Source organism: Rhinolophus hipposideros, assembly GCF_964194185.1.
Source record: "Rhinolophus hipposideros genome assembly, chromosome: 5".
Classification (NCBI taxonomy): Eukaryota; Metazoa; Chordata; class Mammalia; order Chiroptera; family Rhinolophidae; genus Rhinolophus; species Rhinolophus hipposideros.
This window is the reverse complement of record NC_138051.1, coordinates 62,099,627-62,117,069: the sequence shown is the minus strand read 5'-3', so window position 1 is coordinate 62,117,069 and position 17,443 is coordinate 62,099,627. Positions and strand designations below refer to the sequence as shown.

General features: G+C 41.2%; 2 protein-coding genes across 6 annotated transcripts in view; one reads left to right on the top strand and one right to left on the bottom strand.

Annotated features, from left to right (window-relative positions):
• Positions 1-4,423, bottom strand: part of PTGER2 (prostaglandin E receptor 2) — a 15,884-nt gene extending 11,461 nt beyond the window's left edge. Inside the window, exons 1-3 of one of the 4 annotated variants that reach the window (XM_081048627.1) lie at positions 4,306-4,423; positions 2,858-3,750; positions 774-1,804 (exon numbers count right to left, since the gene is read on the bottom strand). In XM_081048627.1, the coding sequence (XP_080904753.1) occupies positions 1,649-1,804; positions 2,858-3,700 (999 nt within the window). In that variant the 5' untranslated portion in view covers positions 3,701-3,750; positions 4,306-4,423 and the 3' untranslated portion in view covers positions 774-1,648. Of the gene's footprint in view, positions 1-773; positions 1,805-2,857 lie in introns of those variants that run through there. The other 3 variants (XM_081048626.1, XM_081048629.1, XM_081048628.1) reach the window with 3 other exon arrangements.
• LOC308497685 (uncharacterized protein) lies at positions 2,777-17,443 on the top strand. Of its 2 annotated transcripts, XM_081048630.1 has the most exons (5): positions 2,777-4,376; positions 5,827-5,952; positions 8,395-8,491; positions 15,407-15,462; positions 17,162-17,443. In XM_081048630.1, the coding sequence occupies exon 1, from the start codon at positions 3,779-3,781 to the stop codon at positions 4,244-4,246; it is 468 nt and encodes a 155-aa protein (XP_080904756.1). In that variant the 5' UTR covers positions 2,777-3,778; the 3' UTR covers positions 4,247-4,376; positions 5,827-5,952; positions 8,395-8,491; positions 15,407-15,462; positions 17,162-17,443. The 2 variants fall into 2 exon arrangements, with proteins under 2 accessions (XP_080904756.1, XP_080904757.1); XM_081048631.1 differs by lacking the exon at positions 8,395-8,491 and having other exon boundaries at positions 2,808-4,376.

The window sequence follows — 17,443 nt, the reverse complement described above, 5'->3', positions numbered from 1 at the left end:
ATAAACTAAAAGGACATGGGAGAATAGTGTCCTCTCCCCAGGGGCACATGACAAACGTTTTGAAATAGCAGAATGTATGCACCAAACAGTAGCCATGAGTTTTGAATTATTAGATAAGCCCTGCAATTGGGATACTGCAGCATTTCATAAGGTTTAAAGTGCCACATAAATGAAAGTCATTAACAAGTGCCAAGAATCTATTGACAAAATGATCTTCATCTAGCTCCTCTATGCCATAAACAGACAATCTAAATAAAAAACATAGCTTCAAAGCAAAGCAAACCTCCTACCCACGTCCCTCCCCCCACCACACACACACACACACACACACACTTCTAACCAGACTTCCAGCTATAAGCCCCTCCAATGTAGCAACTATGGAGCTGCCCTGGCTTAATATTAAATGAAGGGGAAAACTATATACTGTGTTTCCCCCAAAAAATAAGACCTAGCCAGACAATCAGTTCTTTTTATTTTTTTTTTTTGACAATCAGTTCTAATGATCTTTTGGAGCAAAAATTAATATAAGACCCGGTCTTATTTTACTGTAACATAAGACCGGATATATAATATAATATAATATCACATCACATCACATCACATCACATCACATCACATCATAATATATAATATAATGCTAGGTCTTATGCTAATTTTTGCTCCAAAAGATGCATTAGAGCCGATTGTCCGGCTAGGTCTTATTTTCGGGGAAACACGGTACATTCAAATATATGAAATATACGTATATTCAAAAATAAACAGGTGGCAATGATGGACTCCTCATGGTAAAAGGCAAATTTATTTGGAAACAAAAGAATATATTGAAAATCACTGCTTTTATTTTTAAAAATACAATTTATGCAGTACGTCAGTCACGCTCAAAGAGAAGCCTTTCGCCCTCTACTCTCCTCTAAAGGGCTTCAGAAAGGGAATAACAATTCTTTTCACAAGTGTATGATCACCTCTGAGCCCATTCCCAGGCTATTGTAGCTGAAGGTGAGGAATATTTTTGTATACACACTCACAAATGATAGATAAAACTCTAAGAACTGATAGCCTAATGCCCACCAGTCCAAGACAGGCACTCCCCAATTCAGAAATGGTTTATGACTCCCAAGTTGAATTCTACCTTGTTTAGTGGAACTTGAAATGCTTTCTCTCATAGATACTCGTTCTGTATCCTAGTCCTGACCCCAAAAAGTTGATTTAGCTCCCAACAAAATTGAAAGAGTCTATTCTCCAGTTAAACAAAACAAATGCATAGGAGCCACGTTGGCTTCTACATCGTAGCATTTCTGTTGCACAAACTCCACGGCTCTGGGTGGAATGGGAGAGGCAGCCTCCCATGGTCCTACTTCACTTTATAACAGGGTACCTTTTACATACTCCACCTCATTTCTCCCAGAGTGTAACTTACTAACTCAGACCAGCTTCTGCCCTGACAGAGGATGGAGCAGAAGTGTGAGGACGGTGGGGGCCAGGAAGAAGTGAACATAGCTGAAAACAAGGAGGTAGGGAGGAGTTAATTTGGGAGGGAGGGTCATATCCCGGCTTTTAGGACCCTGTGTCCTTTCCCACCCCTAATGATGAGCATATGAAAATAATCAAAAACAGCGATGGTGATGGGAAGTAGGATAAAGTTACTTCCTCAGCTTCTATAGGTCAGACCTGCTAATGACAGGCACTGTCCATCTCTTTCTTTTCTCCAAGATTGTGGCAAGTGGGCGTCACTGCCAAACTGCTTACTTCTTTTTCTTCTGAAGATCAGGAAGTGGAGCTTCCAGAACTCCCAGTTCCCATTTCTCTGTAAGAGACGAGTCCATGCTCAGATACATCCCACACTCTGTACACCTTAGGAGGCTCAAACTTACAGCGCCATAACTAGTAGCTGAGGTTGCCCCAAACCAGGACAGCACCCATCCCGGTAACTAGACTCCTGTCCTGCAGTTATCCTGGCAGGCTCTGGCCTGCTGGGTCACGGCAAGAGCTGGGCAAGCCTAACTGTCCCATCCCTGAGATGGACCAGCCACTCCTGGTGTGGCTTCGTGCTCATAAAGTGCACAATTGTAAGCTGAAGAATACCTGTATATATTTCTGACAGTGACATCAAGAAGGTATTTTGTAAGAGAGTACAAATGCTTCCCCTAGAGGTATCTTAAAAGCTTAGCAATGCATTCCTCTAAGCGATCATCTATTCCTCTATCATTATAGATGTATTAGTTGTTTTCATGACCTCAAAGAGTTATGCTCCCAACATGTAAATTGGGAAACCTGTCAACTGGGTGTTTGTTGAACGTCTAGGACAAATAATGAATGCTCTAAAGTTCTGCAACAGGGGCCCTTCTCACCTGGAACCATTCTCAATGGTGGCTCAAATGCTGCGGATTGGGTATCACATTTTGCCCTGGGAGAAACAGCAGGCAAAGTATGGTGAACCAGCACCAGTGAGTGGTGGGTACCAGGAGGCAAACTACAACTCCAGGAAGTCAGATTGTAGCTGATAACCATTCAGACGTGGAAGGGGCTGCCCCCTCCTCAGGTAGAGGAGGTGGGACAGGGACACAAGGAGCCTTTGACTCTAGGATGGGGAGTTTGGCTGGCTTAGTAGCTCCCTGTCTCAAGGCCTGTACTACTCCTCACTGGATGAGAAACACTAGCCTAGAGACGCCCACAGGCCAGGGTTAGGAAGTGGGGTAAAGGTGAGACGGGAGAGGGGAAGTCTACAGACCATTACACATTAGGACAGATTTTTACAACTTGCAAAAGATCGTGTATCAATAGAAAGGGTAGGAGTGAGAGGGTAGGGTGTAGGAAAGCTGCGCAGAGCTGGGCTGTGCAAATGGAGTGAGTGACTTACCGTGAAAGGTAGGGAACAGACAGCGAAGGTGATGGTCATAATAGCCAAGAGGATGAGGTGGTCTGTCTCCTCGGCCATGGACACCCTTTCCCATCTCCTGCGGCTCCCAGGGCCACCGCGGCCGCTGCCCAAGGAGGGTCCACAGCGGCTTCTCCTGCCCCGGCGGTACATGCGGACGAGGTTGAGAATGACACTGAAGTTGCAAGCGAGCACAGCGACGATGAGGAGCAGCAGCAGGGTGGCATAAAGCTGCAAGTACGCGGTCTCCCCGTGTCGAATGAAGCACCACGTCCCGGGGCAGTACTGGACATACTGCCCATAGTTCAGCAGCGGCAAGGAGCAGAAGACCAGGGAGATGGTGTAGATGGCGGGCAGCACCGCCAGGCCGCTGCGGCGCGTGACGTGGCGCTGGTAGAAGTAGGGGTGCCCGATGGACAGGTAGCGCTCCAGGGCCATGGCGAAGAGCATGAGCATCGTGGCCAGGCTGAAGAAGGTCATGGCAAAGGCGAAGTAGGTGCACACGCGGCTCTCAGGCGCCAGTGCCACCAGGGTCTGGTTCCGCGCGTACGAAACCAGCACCACGGGGCTGATGAGGCAGGTCCCGAGCAGGTCGGTGAACACCAGCTCGGTCACCAGCACGTGGAACAAGGAGATGGAGTTCCCGCGGCTGGCGCCAGGCCCCGTGTCCCCGCGCCAGCGGCGCGCCAGCAGTGCCAGCGCGATGAGATTGCCCAGCACCCCGGCAGAGAACATCACGGAGCTGATGGCTGGGCTTTCGCCCGAGGGCAGCCACTGTTGAGTCTCGCAGTGCTGCGGCAGGTAGTCACTGGAGGTATTGCCCATGGTCGGGTGCCGGGAGGGGAGATGATGGATCCTCCTCTCCCTGCCTGTACCTGGGAGGAGGAGGGTCTGAGAGAGTGAATGCTCCGAGACCCAGAGGGAAAAGGGGAGGAATCGAAATCAAGAGCCCCCTTCCGGCCCCCAGCGCGCACCGAGGGCAGGCTCGGCCCCGGTCTCCCGCAGTTCCCCGAGTGGCAGCTGGGCTGCACCATCCGGGCGGCGCTGGTGGCTCCGCGGACCTCAGCTCACCACGCGCCCAGGGGCTGCCACCCCCTCCTCCGCGCCACACCGGAGCGTGTTTGGGCGCTGTGTAACGGCCGTCCGGGGACCAGCGCCCACGAGAGCCCCGCCGCACTGCGAGCAACTCGGGCGCGCCGGCAGGGAGTGGGCGTGGAGAGGGGTCCCGGCACCGGCCGGGCGTGGCGCTGGGCAGGGGCGTGCGGGCTGCGGGAGTCCGGAGTCCGGGAGCCGCTCGCAGCCGGCGGGAGCTGTGATCCTCCTCTGCTCCCCCGGGGTGGGATGCTCGTAGGGTCTTCTGACCTCCTCTAGGAAGTGTTTCGCCCCGGCATAGGGCTGGAACGGAGCAATGAGAAAGCGAAGCCACTCACCAAAGAAGTTAGGAGGACCCAGTCCTGTGAGATGTGAAAAAGAAGGGCACAGACAGCAAAGATGGCTTGCAGTAAGACCAATATGTTCTTTTTCTTAACATTATCAGGAAGGTACACTAAGAGGGCGGGATCAAAATTGGGAGGAAGTGAAAAGCAAGCCTGTCCATCCAAGGAACCAAACCACTCACACAAACAGCTGCTCTTGCGCTATTGCTTTGATTCCGTTGCCAGCAATTCGCCTTTTCCTATGTCAACACCGTAACGGATAACCACTTGTTTAAGCAACCATTTTTTAATTTAAAAAAAGGAAAAAAGGAATGTTTCTTGTAATTGTGTATAATGGTGTTTGTGGACAAACCACTGTACGTTGTTCTCTACTCAAGCTCAGCCTTGAAAGAAAATGTGCAGCCATTAATTTTTCCACTGTCTGTTAACTGTGTAGGGCCCATCTGGCAAGACCCATTCCTGGTAAAGTTTATTGGTAAAGTGATCCGTTTCAGAGGCTGAAGCTGACCAATATGGTTGCTTACCACTTATTGTCCTAATTGCAGAGTGGTGAAAATGGGATGGTATTTAAAACAAACAAAAAAATCCAGTGTGACTGACAGCATGAGTAATTATATTCTATGAAGAAGGTTATATTCACTTAGGGAAGGGACATGGAAAGATCTGCATAGGGAACTGGAAAGGGAAAAAAATAATACATCATGTTGGAGTAAAGGAAAGATTGCATGCTGGAGAGCACACCTTGCTAGAGCCTGCTTGCTCTCCATGAATGTTTTAACTCACCTTGATTTAATTATGGCCTGGAGATTGGAATGGGGATGGGGTTCCCAACAGGAAAAGTTAACGGGGGTCTATTTTTCTGATATAAGAAGTTCATCGGTGGCAAACTGGTGGGCCTTGCAGGACTCTCCTCCAGCCCTGTCATTCCTAGCAGGTGGGCTTTCTGTCTACACCCTCCCTCCCACCCCCCACCCCATATAGTCACCAATTGCTGCCTGTATCAGTCAGGATTCCACCGGAGAAACAGAGCCACTATGAATAATACAGAATAAGAGATTTATTATTGGGCACTGGACCTATGCTGTTCGATGTGGCGGTCACCAGCCACATGTGGCTATTTGAATTAAAATTAAATAAGAGTAAAAACTTCATTTTCAGTTGTACTGGGTACATCTCAAGTGCCCACTAGCCATATGTGGTTAGCATATTGGGCAGCTCATATATAAAACACTTCTGTCATACAGAAGTTCTAGTGGACAGTGCTACCTGAGAGCTTACATAATCATGGGAGCTGGTGGAGGCGTCCATACAAGGCTGTTTGGTGTCTTTGGTTCTAATGTTGAGCCTGAAGTCACCAAAGGTGAGCCAGAAGGCAGTCAGGGTAGAAAGCTGGACTTGCATGAGAGCAGGAACAGAGTTGAAACCTGTAGGGACCAACTGGAATTCATAAGCTGGAATCCTCAAATACAGATTGGATTTGCGTGTCTCTCACTACCTCCGACCTTGATACTGCAGATGTGCTACTGCAGGAGAACCTGGCACCCTTTAGGGAGCTGCGCATACGCTTGGCTTAGAACTTGGAGAAGCTGGAGGAGGAGATCTGGTGGGAGCTGGAATCTGGGTGCAGCCTCAGCCAGCAAGGTAAGCCAGTAGATCAGTGACAATGTGGTAGAGGTACCACCACACCTGGAGCCCTGCATGGTCCTTCAGAGCATGAAAACCATGGCCGCTGCTTCACCACTGCCTTCGAGATTTCATGCAACATTTCTCTCATGGCCAATAGTACCATGAAATCATGCAGGATTCTAGAAAACAGATCCTGTTTAGCTATGTGGACATCGTAAAAGTCACCACACTGCTCTGCAGATCCAGACATCAAGTCTGCATTGAAGGCAGATGGTGAGGGAAAGATAGCACCTGTGAGCTTCTTTCCTCGTGTGCCAGTTTCTTTCATTAGGAAAGCAAAAAGTTTTCCAGAAGCACCCCCAACAGACTTTCCATCTTGTCTCATTAGCCAGAACTTGGTAAAATGGATACCTCTTAGCTTCAAAGGAGGCTGGGAAAGGGGGTATTGAGCATTTCCAGCCTCTTTTAGAGTAGAGTCGGGCAAGGGAGAAGGATCTGGGAATGACACTGGGCTAGTCAATATACAGTGTCTGCTGCAGATCTGCACAGTTCATTCCCCACCATCCCCTCCTTAAAGTAGCTGGAAAGGGAATTCAGGAACACCTATTCCAAGTCTTTTATTTACATTTGAAGAAACTATGGTATAGAAAGGTTGAGTGGCTTACCCAAAGACACAGAGTTAGTGCAATAAAACTAGGAGTATGGAAGCCAGACTGTCTAATTTATGTCCCAGGCCCCTGTATACTGCATACACTGTCCGTTTAAAGACAGAATGACAAGGTACCCATCCTCAACACTAGAACTCACTGGCAAATCACTCAATACAATTGAGATTTTACTTTTTGACTGACACATTGGTAAAGTTTGAAAAGATTGCATATACCCAGCATGACAAAAGATAGAAATGGGCTCACTGTTGGTGGGAATGTGAGTGGGCACCTTATTGGTGGGGGTAGTTTATTTATTGTTAAAAATGTTGAATATGCAGCAGTCCAGAAATAATAAAATTTACTGCCCCAAGGAGACATAATCTGACAAATGCACAAAGATATTACACCGAAGGAGAGAGAGAGAGAGAGAGAGAGAGAGAGAGAGAGAGAGAGAGAGAGAGAGAGAGAGAAAGCAGAAGGAAAGTTCATTATTGCAAGAATCTAGAACTAAATGTACTTCCATAGAGGACTGGTTTAATACATTTTGATATACTTTTGCAATGGAATATACAGTCATTAAAAAGGATGATGTGTATCTATATTTATTGATAATGATTTTTAGTACCTATTGGGTTAAAAGCATGTATGCTATTCCATTCATATAAGATTGTATGCATACTCATAAATATTTGCTTAAAACAGCATCTAGCAAAATATTAATGATAATTTCTCTGGGTAGTACTTTTTTCTTTATGCCTGTCTGTTTTGGTTAATTTTTTTTCTAAGTATGTATTGCCTTTATATTGGGAAAAGCAATGAAGCTGCTTTTTGTTTAGAAAAAAATTGATCATTGTAAGAAACTGTCTTCTATTTGGCTGAAGGCAGGGAGTTAGATGCTAATGTTTTAAACTCTCTTCCAGTTCTACTCTTTAATGAGTGGGAAGGTCATGCTAGTTGTTTGAGACTGATCAAGAAGATTGGAGATGCTACCTGTATGTTTTCACAAGGGTGAAACTGTCGTACTTATAAGCAGACTGGAAGTCATTACACATTATGTACCATTTCTAACGAGGTGATGCCCTGTCCCACTTCAACTTGACTGCTTTGACATTAGAGTCTTGTCACCCATTAGTGTCATTGCTTGACCCAATGATGATATTACCATCCAGGAAGTCCCTCTCTCATCAAGGTGGTAAGAAAATGTCAACAAAGGGTTAAAAACAAATAAACGAAAAAGCAGTCAATAGAAACCAACTTTGAGATATGTTCAAAGAATTAAAAGAATTGTGAGTGGTAAAGAATCTTAGTAGAGAAATAGAAACTATAAAAAAGAACCAAATGGAAAGTCTAGAACTAAAATTTACAGCAGCTTGGGGTTGGCAGAAGAAAGGTGAACCTGAAGATTAATCACATCTGATTTCCTTTCTTTTCATATCATCATTATTTTTGTGCTCATGGGAAATATTCTCACTCTTTCCATACCACGTAAAGCTTAGAGAATTGCTGTTTCCTACTGCTTGTCCTGTTTCTACCAAAGAAGTGAAGTATAGGTTTTCTGTGCTCTCAGAGCCCTCAAACCTTTCTGAGATTTGGGGTACAGAGCCACATTATCTAGGAAACCCCAATGTTAACATCTATCCTCCCTTGTTCTCTTGAGTTTCACTTTCCCTCCTTCACAGCCTGTGGAACTAGTTGGGGGGAAAAGTGGTACAACTTTGCTCTTTCTCACCTACTCCATCTGGTGCTCCTTAAGGCTTCGTCTTTCTAAAGTCATAAGCCAAGAACTGATGCTTATGTTCTGTTACAGTCTTTCTCCAAGGCAGTAAGCATAAAATGCCCTAGCTGCTGCTAAAACCAGGGGAAGGTCTGAAGTATCCGGAAGTCCTGGGCAAAAAAATACATCGGTTAGTATGTTAAATTAGTATCCGGTGACCTTTGCATTCATGTAGGCATGTGTGTGTATCTAAGGCTTAGTGGGATTTGTTACAACCCCACAGGATTGTTTGAGAAACAACTTGATAAAGTCTCTGCAAAACCCTCAGTCAATAAAACGTGCTTTACAGATGAGTGTAAGAGTACAGCAGTTCTCTTGTCCTCAGACAGGAAACATTAGAAAGGTAAATCTACAACACTACTGATTAGGACCAGGAGTTCAATCAAACGAGTTCCTCCAATAACGTTAGGAAGGCGAATTACCTGTGATTTTAATTTTCTTTTTAAGATCGATAGAGGACAAAGAACCCACTATAATCACGAAAATTCTCTTTCCTGAGAAAGGTTTGAAGGTTCTGAAGGACAGAACGAACTGTAAGGCAGAAAAGCACACGTAATACAAAAATAAGGCTATGGTTATACAACTTGTTTGTATAAAGTAACAACACATTATAGAAATTTGGGGGAAACAGAAGGAAGAAAAAGAGTCACCCATGAATATATCCATTAAAAACGGCCACTCAATATTTTTATGTGTTTCCTTCAATTTTTCTTCTATGCACTTTTCTTTCCATAGTTGTGATATTATTGATATTTTTAGACTGCTTTTTAAGGAACTTAAAATGATAACGAATAGCTTACTTTGCAATGTATGTTAAAGGCCTTAAAAATGTGCAAGCTCTGAGACCCAAAAATTGCACTTTTAGAAATCTATAATTCAGTAATTTATTCACTCAGCAATAATTAATTAAGGCATATGTTTACTGAGGCAGCACAGCATAGTTTTAAGGGCATAGGTTCTGGAATCAGATTGCTTTGAATTCACACTTTAGTTCTGTCCTTAGGCAAGTTACCTCATTTCTATGTGCCTCAGTTTCCTCATCTGTAACATGGGGATAATAACAATACTTGCCTCAAAGGTTGTAGTTGAACTCAGGGCCTGGCTCATCGTACACACTCAGCAGAAGTCAGCGATTTTATTATTGAGTGAGGTCCTGAGTAATTCTAATATGGTCCCTGTCCTATTGAAGCTCATAATCAGATGATAATAATAATAAAAGACTACACTTTATTAAGGGCTTACTATTAAACTGTTAAATCTGCATACACATTATCTCATTCATGTTTTTAAATTCTGTAGGAAGGCTCAGAGATATCCTTATTTTACAGATTAACAAACAGAGGCTGAAAGGATAAATACTCAAAGTTATAAGTATAAGGAAATTCCTTTCAGTATTGTTTATATGTTGGCGTTAGGAACCTAAATGTACAGTAAAAGGGAGTTTTATAAATACATTAGATGTATCTATTCAATGGAATATTTTGCAACTATTCAAAAATATAGCTGTTACTCATTGACATGAAGTCTACAGTGTTGAATGAAGTGAGTCATGGAACACTATGTATAATATGATTTAATTTCTATATGTATATAAAAAAACTTAGATATATGGCTGGTGGACTTTTCATAGAAAATAGGTTCCAGTATATACTCCCTCTGTTAATTTTTCTTCATAACTTTTAAACTTATTAAAATTTTGCTTATTAAAATATCGATGATCAATTTTAAAACAATGAGTTGTCATCTGAATAAATAATAAATATTGAATACCTGTTGTATCAGTTATATATTTCTGTGTAACAAACAACTCCAAAATTTAATGGATTAAAGCAGTCATTTTATCTTCTCACGATTAGTAGGTCAGTAATGTTGGGTTGGACTCAGCCAGGTGGTTCTGTGCTAGTCTGTGTGGAATCATTCTTGTGGCTGAAGTCATTTGGTGGCTAGATTGCAGAGTGGTTGGCCTAGGAGGCCTCAGTTGGCAGGGCTTGTCTCAATTTCCAGCAGGCTAGCCTGAGCTGGCTCCTGTGGTGTCATGGTGTTTCCACAGGATGATGAAAGTAGAAGCTGTTAGGCAGAGACTTGGAAGTTTCACACCTTCATTTTACCACATTCTGTTAGTCAAAGTCAGTCCCAAACCCAGTTGGGATTTGAGGGGCTGGGAAATAGATCTTATCTCCTCACAAGGGGAGGGAGGAATTGCTGCAGCGGTTTCACAAAAAATCTGCCACCCCTACTATGAAATCGATACTTCTTACAATTATTATATTTAACACAACAGCTCTATTTTCTTTGATATTAAAATAAAACATATTACTCATAGAAAATTCTACTCCTTGCTTATGCTACCATACGTTGAGTTCCTGATTGATTTTTCACTGTCAGAAAGTAGCTATCACGTGACATAATTTTAAAAAGGGGTCAAAATTGAGTCAGTTTATGCATTGATGGTTCAGCCACTTCTATTTTTCCATTTCTGTTACCTGCCCCAAGACCCATATGTAGGATCACAAAGTAAGAAATACCAAATCCCCATTATCCCCTCTCCTGAATTTCCACATTTTTTTCTTCCCAATATTCTCACACCAAATCCAGAGGACGTAGGAGGAGGTTAGAGTACTGACTTAAGAAGGATAGCTGATGAAAATGTGATTCATTTTTATTATGTGGGTGTATATACACATATCCTATGATTTGAATTTATATTAAATATTGTTGTCATATAGGGTATGTTGAAGGGAAGTTCCACAAGGCCATTGCTGAGTTCTATGTCTTCTGTTTTCCATACCCCTTATTGCCTTCTAGCAAAGTGCATTCGCTGCCACAATTTAATTATTTATTTATTGTTTTTTGTCTTATCTCCCTCTGGTAGAATATTGGTTCCTGTAACAAAGGGTTCTTTATCTCTTTAATTCACTGACGTATCCCAAGGATTAGAAATGTGTATGGCATAGTGTAAATATGTGTTGAATGAAAAAAGGAGGGAGTGGCTGGCTGGGCCAGTGCTGCAGTGAGGTCTAATATGATGGGGCCGAGAATCGGCCACTGACTTTTGCAGGGGGTACACCACTGGTGACCCTGCTAAGAGCTCTTTTGGTTACACAGTAGGGACAGAAACCTGATTAGAGAGGAGCTAGGGGAGAGAATGAGGAGAGAACTGAAGGTGAGAAAGGAAACAGGAATGAAGACAACAATATGGACAACCTTGGAGAATTATGAGGGGTGCTAAGAAATTCAGTGGTAGATGGAGGGGTGGTGGGATCAAGAGAAGTTTTCTTTACTAAGATGGAGAATAGCATATACTTGTAGATGGAAATCATTTTAGAGTGGGAGAAAAAGATGATACGGAAGAGAAAAATCAGTTAATTGCCGGTGCAAACGCCTTGAAAATTTTGAGAAGAGAAGGATTTAGGGCATACGTAAAGAAGCAGGCACATTTCTTCCAATGAAACTGATGAAAGTCAGGGTATATGGCACAGAGGTAGGTAGGTTGGTGGAGTTGTCGTGGAGGGTGAGGAGGTTGTCCAAGAGAGAAGGAAGAAGGAACGCTGGCGATTTCAAGTAGAAATAGCATGTAGTTACCTCCAGGTAGTCTTAAGCTGTAGTCATTTGCCAGGAGTAGCAAAGAGCATTCGCTGGGAAAGTATGGTTATTTATATCCACATTAAGATAAACTGTGGTGGAACTTGGTATTTATAAAGGCAGTATGCTATAGTCCCCCTCAAGCTGATTTCTCATCATTTTCCTCGAGGTGAATGGCATCATTGCCCATGCAGCTGCCCAAGCCAGAAACCTGGGGTCATCCTTCACTCTTCCCTCTCCCTTGGCCTGTATATCTAAATAACCACCAAATCTTGTTGGTGATTATTTATGAACACTTTTCTGACCCATCCACTTCTCTCTATCCCCACTTCTACTTTCTTGGATCTGTTTACTTGAAGGACTACAGCTTAAGAGGCTTCCTAACTGGTTTTCTAGCCTCTCGTCCTGTTTACCTCTGTCCAGTTCTCCATATTATAGCCCAAAAAGAAGATCTGATCATGATGTTCTCCTGCTTATAACTGGTCAATGTCTCCCCACTACCTTCCAGTTAAAGGCTAAATTCTTGAACTTGGCATATGAGAAGCGTCATGCTCTGGCTCCTGCCCACCTCTCCACAAAGACAAAGGCAATAGGAAACAGACAACACCAATAAAATTTTGAAAATTGGAAAGAAAATGGATAACAAATTGTTGATTTGGCAGGCCAGTGATAAATACTTTTTATGGTCATAAGTTGTTAACTTGAAAATTAAAAGGTAGAAAGTTGTTTATATTAGACAACACACACAGATATATCATGTAAAGTATTAATGACTGAGAAGATTATTAGCAAAAAATATTAAGTATAAATTGAGGACCGGGATAGTGCCCAGAAGCAGAAACAGTATCTGTAAAATCTAAGTTTAAAAATATGTCAAAACAGGGAGCCCAGCCACTGCCCAAAGTTGCAACAATTGGAATATCAAAAATAATGGTTTAATGGAGTTGAATCGCTGAATTATAAAAATTCATGTGTCTACATAAAGATTTTTTTAGAAAGCCAAAATGGGACTCATAAACCACCATTTGGGATAGCTTATAAATTGGCTTCTCACTTTGATAATTAGTAACTAAAGAGAAAGAATTAAGCGTTTATCCAATGTTTACTGTAAGAAATATATCTTAGAGTAACCAAATAGCTCCAATTGATTAGAGAAATTTCTATATGACAGAAGAATACTAGCCAAGAATGTAGAAAGAATCACAGAATTAGAAAATCATCATTCTGTCACCCCTATAAATATTATTGATTTAGACCAGGGTGTTCAGTTGCCATTAAACCATTTAAGTAGATGATTGGTGGGAAGTAGACATTCTTATAAGATCACAGAGTAATACCACAGAGATCACCTCTTGTTGCAAGGAGTCTAGGGGTATTAATTGTTCAACAAAAGTCTCAGGCTATTGCTCTAACCCAGGAGTGAATCTTAGCAAGCAGTTAATATGTATCTTCTCTGATACATGAAGTACAACATCATCTATGATATGTTCTAGCTAAAACAATAATTAACTTGAATTTATCAAGTCTTTAGTTTTAGCTTTCAGATTTAAATTTCAAGTGTTGAAGAATAAGTCGAATGGCATGACAAGGTGGCAAGCGGACAAACTCAGAAAGTGGTGACAACTGACTGGGTCTCCTCAACAAGTGATATTCATTAAAGGAAAGCAGAGTGACTGGCCTAGATCAGGGACTTAAGGAACATCACAATCAAATGCAACGCGTGGTTGTGGATTGAGTTGTGGTTTGAACAAATAAAATGTAAAGGGCATTTAGGGAACAAATTGTGGAATTTAAATATATATCAGGTATAGACAAGATGAAAATGTAGTGACAAGGAAAGTTGGAGAATCCTAAGTAAAATAAGCAGATAAAACAGCATAATGTCTCATTTTGGTAAAACACATACACACACATACATAAATATCATGAAAACATACACGAAGTTGTTAATAATGGTAATTTCTTGGTGGTAGGAATAAGGTGTGTTATTTCAGTTTTGTTTCACTCTCTTTTTTTTTGTAACTTTCTACAATGTACACATCTCTTTAAGATAATAATAATAATAAGGAGGAAGAGGTGGTGGTTGAAAGTGAAAAGATGAGTGAGGAGGCCCCTGTGGGAGACAGTAAAGCATACTAACCCCCTCTTTGGACAAATGTTCCACAAATGGGATGAAAGTCAGGATATTAGCCTTTTATTTTATCCATCACTACATCCAGTAGAGGGAATAAGATTCCTAAGTAAGCCATCCCAAATGGAAGAATTTTATGGGCTATTTCCTCCTCTGGGTTCCATTTAAAATAATGCCACCTGCTGCTCCTCTGTCTCTTAGCCCAGGAAGCTACTAGGACTTGTTATATTATCTGAGAATGTTTTCATCGTTCAGTTTAAGGACCAGAAAAAACGTTCTCAGGCTCCTACCATCCCCATCTTTTGTTGCCATCTCGGTATATAAACATGGGGGGAGTGATAAATCTGAAGAAGCTGCGGTCTTCATTTTGTTCTTAGTTCCAAGTAGCTTTGAGGTGAAACTGGGTTACAAAAAACAGGTTTTGTACCTTAATTGGGGTTTTTGAAATTTAAATTTCACAAACAGATGAGAAAGTTTAGAGTGAACTCAAAGCTAGAGAGTAGCTGAGCCCAGATGTAAACTCAGGACTGTCTAAAGCTAATAAACCGCATCTCCTCTTGCAATTGGCATAGCAGGACAGACACATTTCAAGCTCCTAAGTGGACCCTCAGTCAGACTTGCCCTGCCTGGGTAGACCTCTAGTCAAATTAACCACACATCAAAGCCGCCAATTCTTTCCTTATCTTGGTGCTTTGTGGAACCAAACTTTAATAGGATATCAAAAAACAAAACAAAACAAAAACATTAAACGAACCCATAGCTCTTTCTTTAGAATTTCAGGGGATAGTTATTTGTATCCACAGCAGAAATATTAGGGCGTTGAGATAGCTTGCACCCTCGGTTTCCTTTTACCATTTTCTTCTCCATTGGGAACTTCAACTTCCAAAAAGATTGTATACTCAACACAAGGAAGTTTGTGTCATTTAAAACCAGTACCGATAATAGAAACTAAACCATTTATAACTAGAGATCATTTTCTGTTTATCCCTAAGACTAAAGAAAACACAATAGATTTTCTTTGAAGTCCCTTGTAGCTCTAAAATTCTTGACTATTTATTGTGTCTGTAACAGATCAAGTTATGGTTATGATGTATTTTAAATACTCGTGCTCCCTCTAGAGGAGCAATATAAAAATATCAGGTCTGTCTGCTTTTGACAAGAGTTTTGAATTTAAATTTTGTTTGTCACTTAAAAGAGAAAGAACCCGTTTAGAACTAATCAGGGAAATATTGTTTTAATTATCTATACTTTTTAAATTATAAAAGTAATAATTCTCCATAATCATACTACTTTAATATGATTGTGTTTCTAATTTGAAATGTGTCTTTCCAGTTGTATCAACTATACAATGCACAGAAAATACTGCATCCTGCCTTTTTTCTCTCATTGTAAGTATTTCCTATGTAGTATCAGTGCAATTGCCATATCCACTGAGCAAAGAGGGTTGTACCAACTTGTATAATCTCAGTAACGTGTGAAAATACCAATTTCAGCACACTCTCCCAGCACTGAGTACTACTGTTTATAAAATGTTTTGATAGTTTACTAGACCCCCCAAAAATGTTATTTCATTTGACTTGCATTTCTTTGACTTTTGGTGAGGATGAAACTTTTCAAGTTTATTAATTTTATATCCTCTTTTGAGAACTCTCTGCTCACATTCTTTTGAGGAGACTTAATGTTTTCTTACTTAGTGAACTCTTACTCTCATGACCACCACTTAGAAGGTGTACTAATATGTAGTAGTTAGTACTATTATTAGATATGGAGCAACCATAATATGTCAAATATTGTGCTAAGAATTTTACATATAGTTTAAATCCTTGCCACAATCCTGGCAAGGAAGAACACTGATCCTCAGAGAAGCTAAGTAACTTACCCAAGGCCACGTGGCCTTTGACAGGTTAGTTTCTACTATAACCTCTGCCTCATATAAAGATAAATCCTTATTTTTATAACAAAGATATTAATCCTTTGCAATGTTTTCCCCAGGCCTACATGCCCTTTTATTTTAGCTACTTTCTGGACAAATAGACATATAACACTATAATGATAAATCCTTTCCAAAGTCAAATATATCTTGGCTTTGATTGGGTTTCACATAGTGACCATTGGAAGGAATAAAAAAATATGATGTACTTGGCTTTCTCTAAAAACAAATTAGGGCCTAGGTTATTCCTCTATCATGTGGACTAGTTTTTCTCTTCCTCATTGATTTTTTGTCATTCGTATAGTAAGATTTATATTTGGACTTGTCTGTTTTATTGATCTAGCCTTTTCTTTGTACAAATACCACATTGTTTTAATTACCATATCTTTGTAAGATGATTGAAATAGAACAGGACTAATCGTCCCATAATTAATTTTATCCCCCCAGAATTTTCTTCTCATTTTAGTCTCCAAGTGAATGTCAGGGTCATTTTGTCAATGCAGGCAAAAAATTGTTTTCCTTTTAAAGAAGGAACTCAAAGGAGTAGAGATTTTGAATGGGTTACATTAAACCTATAAATTAAGTTAGACACAGTTATTTTCATATTTAGCCTTCCTAACGAGGAATAAACATCTGGTTACTTTTCTATGTTGCATTTTATATTTTGAATATAATTTGTGTTTTTTTCTTCATACCATCACTACATATCCTGTTAAGATTACTCCCAGGCATTACACACGTTTTAGTTGCTATTGTAAATAAGAACTAATTTTTTGGTTTGTTTTTGTGTAGGTTGCTGTTAGTATACAACGTTACTGATTTTTTGTATATTTTATCTTAAGCCATATTTATAAACTCTTGTTCATTTTAATAGTTTATCAGATTATTCCTTTCTATTTTCTAGATACTACTATCAGTTAAGAATGATGCTTTTCTTTCTTCTTACAAAATGTTGTGTGTAGAGAAAGAGTTAACACAGCAGGCCTGAGACTTCTCTGCCTAGAAAGGCCTGCTTGCAAAGTTGGCCTATGGCTGACATTTGGGAAGTTGGAATTTGGGAGGGTTCCACTGTTCCCTAAGTGATAAGGGTGGTTTACTGTGCCTAGACTGTTTGTGTAAACAATACGGTTTATGCTGAACACCTGCTTTCCTTCTAGGAGTCTGAAATTTTGGTATGTGCCAGGCAGAGGCTGTTTATGTAACTAACCCCCAATAAAAACCTTGGGCACTGAGTCCCTAAGGAGCGTCCCTGGAGGACAACGCTTCAGAGGTGTTGTCACAGTTCTTTGCCAGAGGAGTTAAGCACGTCTGTACAACGCCACAGGAGAGGACATATTGGAAGCCTGTGCCCAGTTTTCTCCAGACTTCACTCCATGAGCCTTTTACCATTGCTGATTTTGCTTTGTTTCCTTTGACTGTAATAAATTATAGCCATGAGT

Excerpts from the sequence above, each read along its gene's own strand:
- LOC308497685 (XM_081048630.1), top strand. The coding sequence starts at position 3,779 with ATGCTCCGAGACCCAGAGGGAAAAGGGGAGGAATCGAAATCAAGAGCC.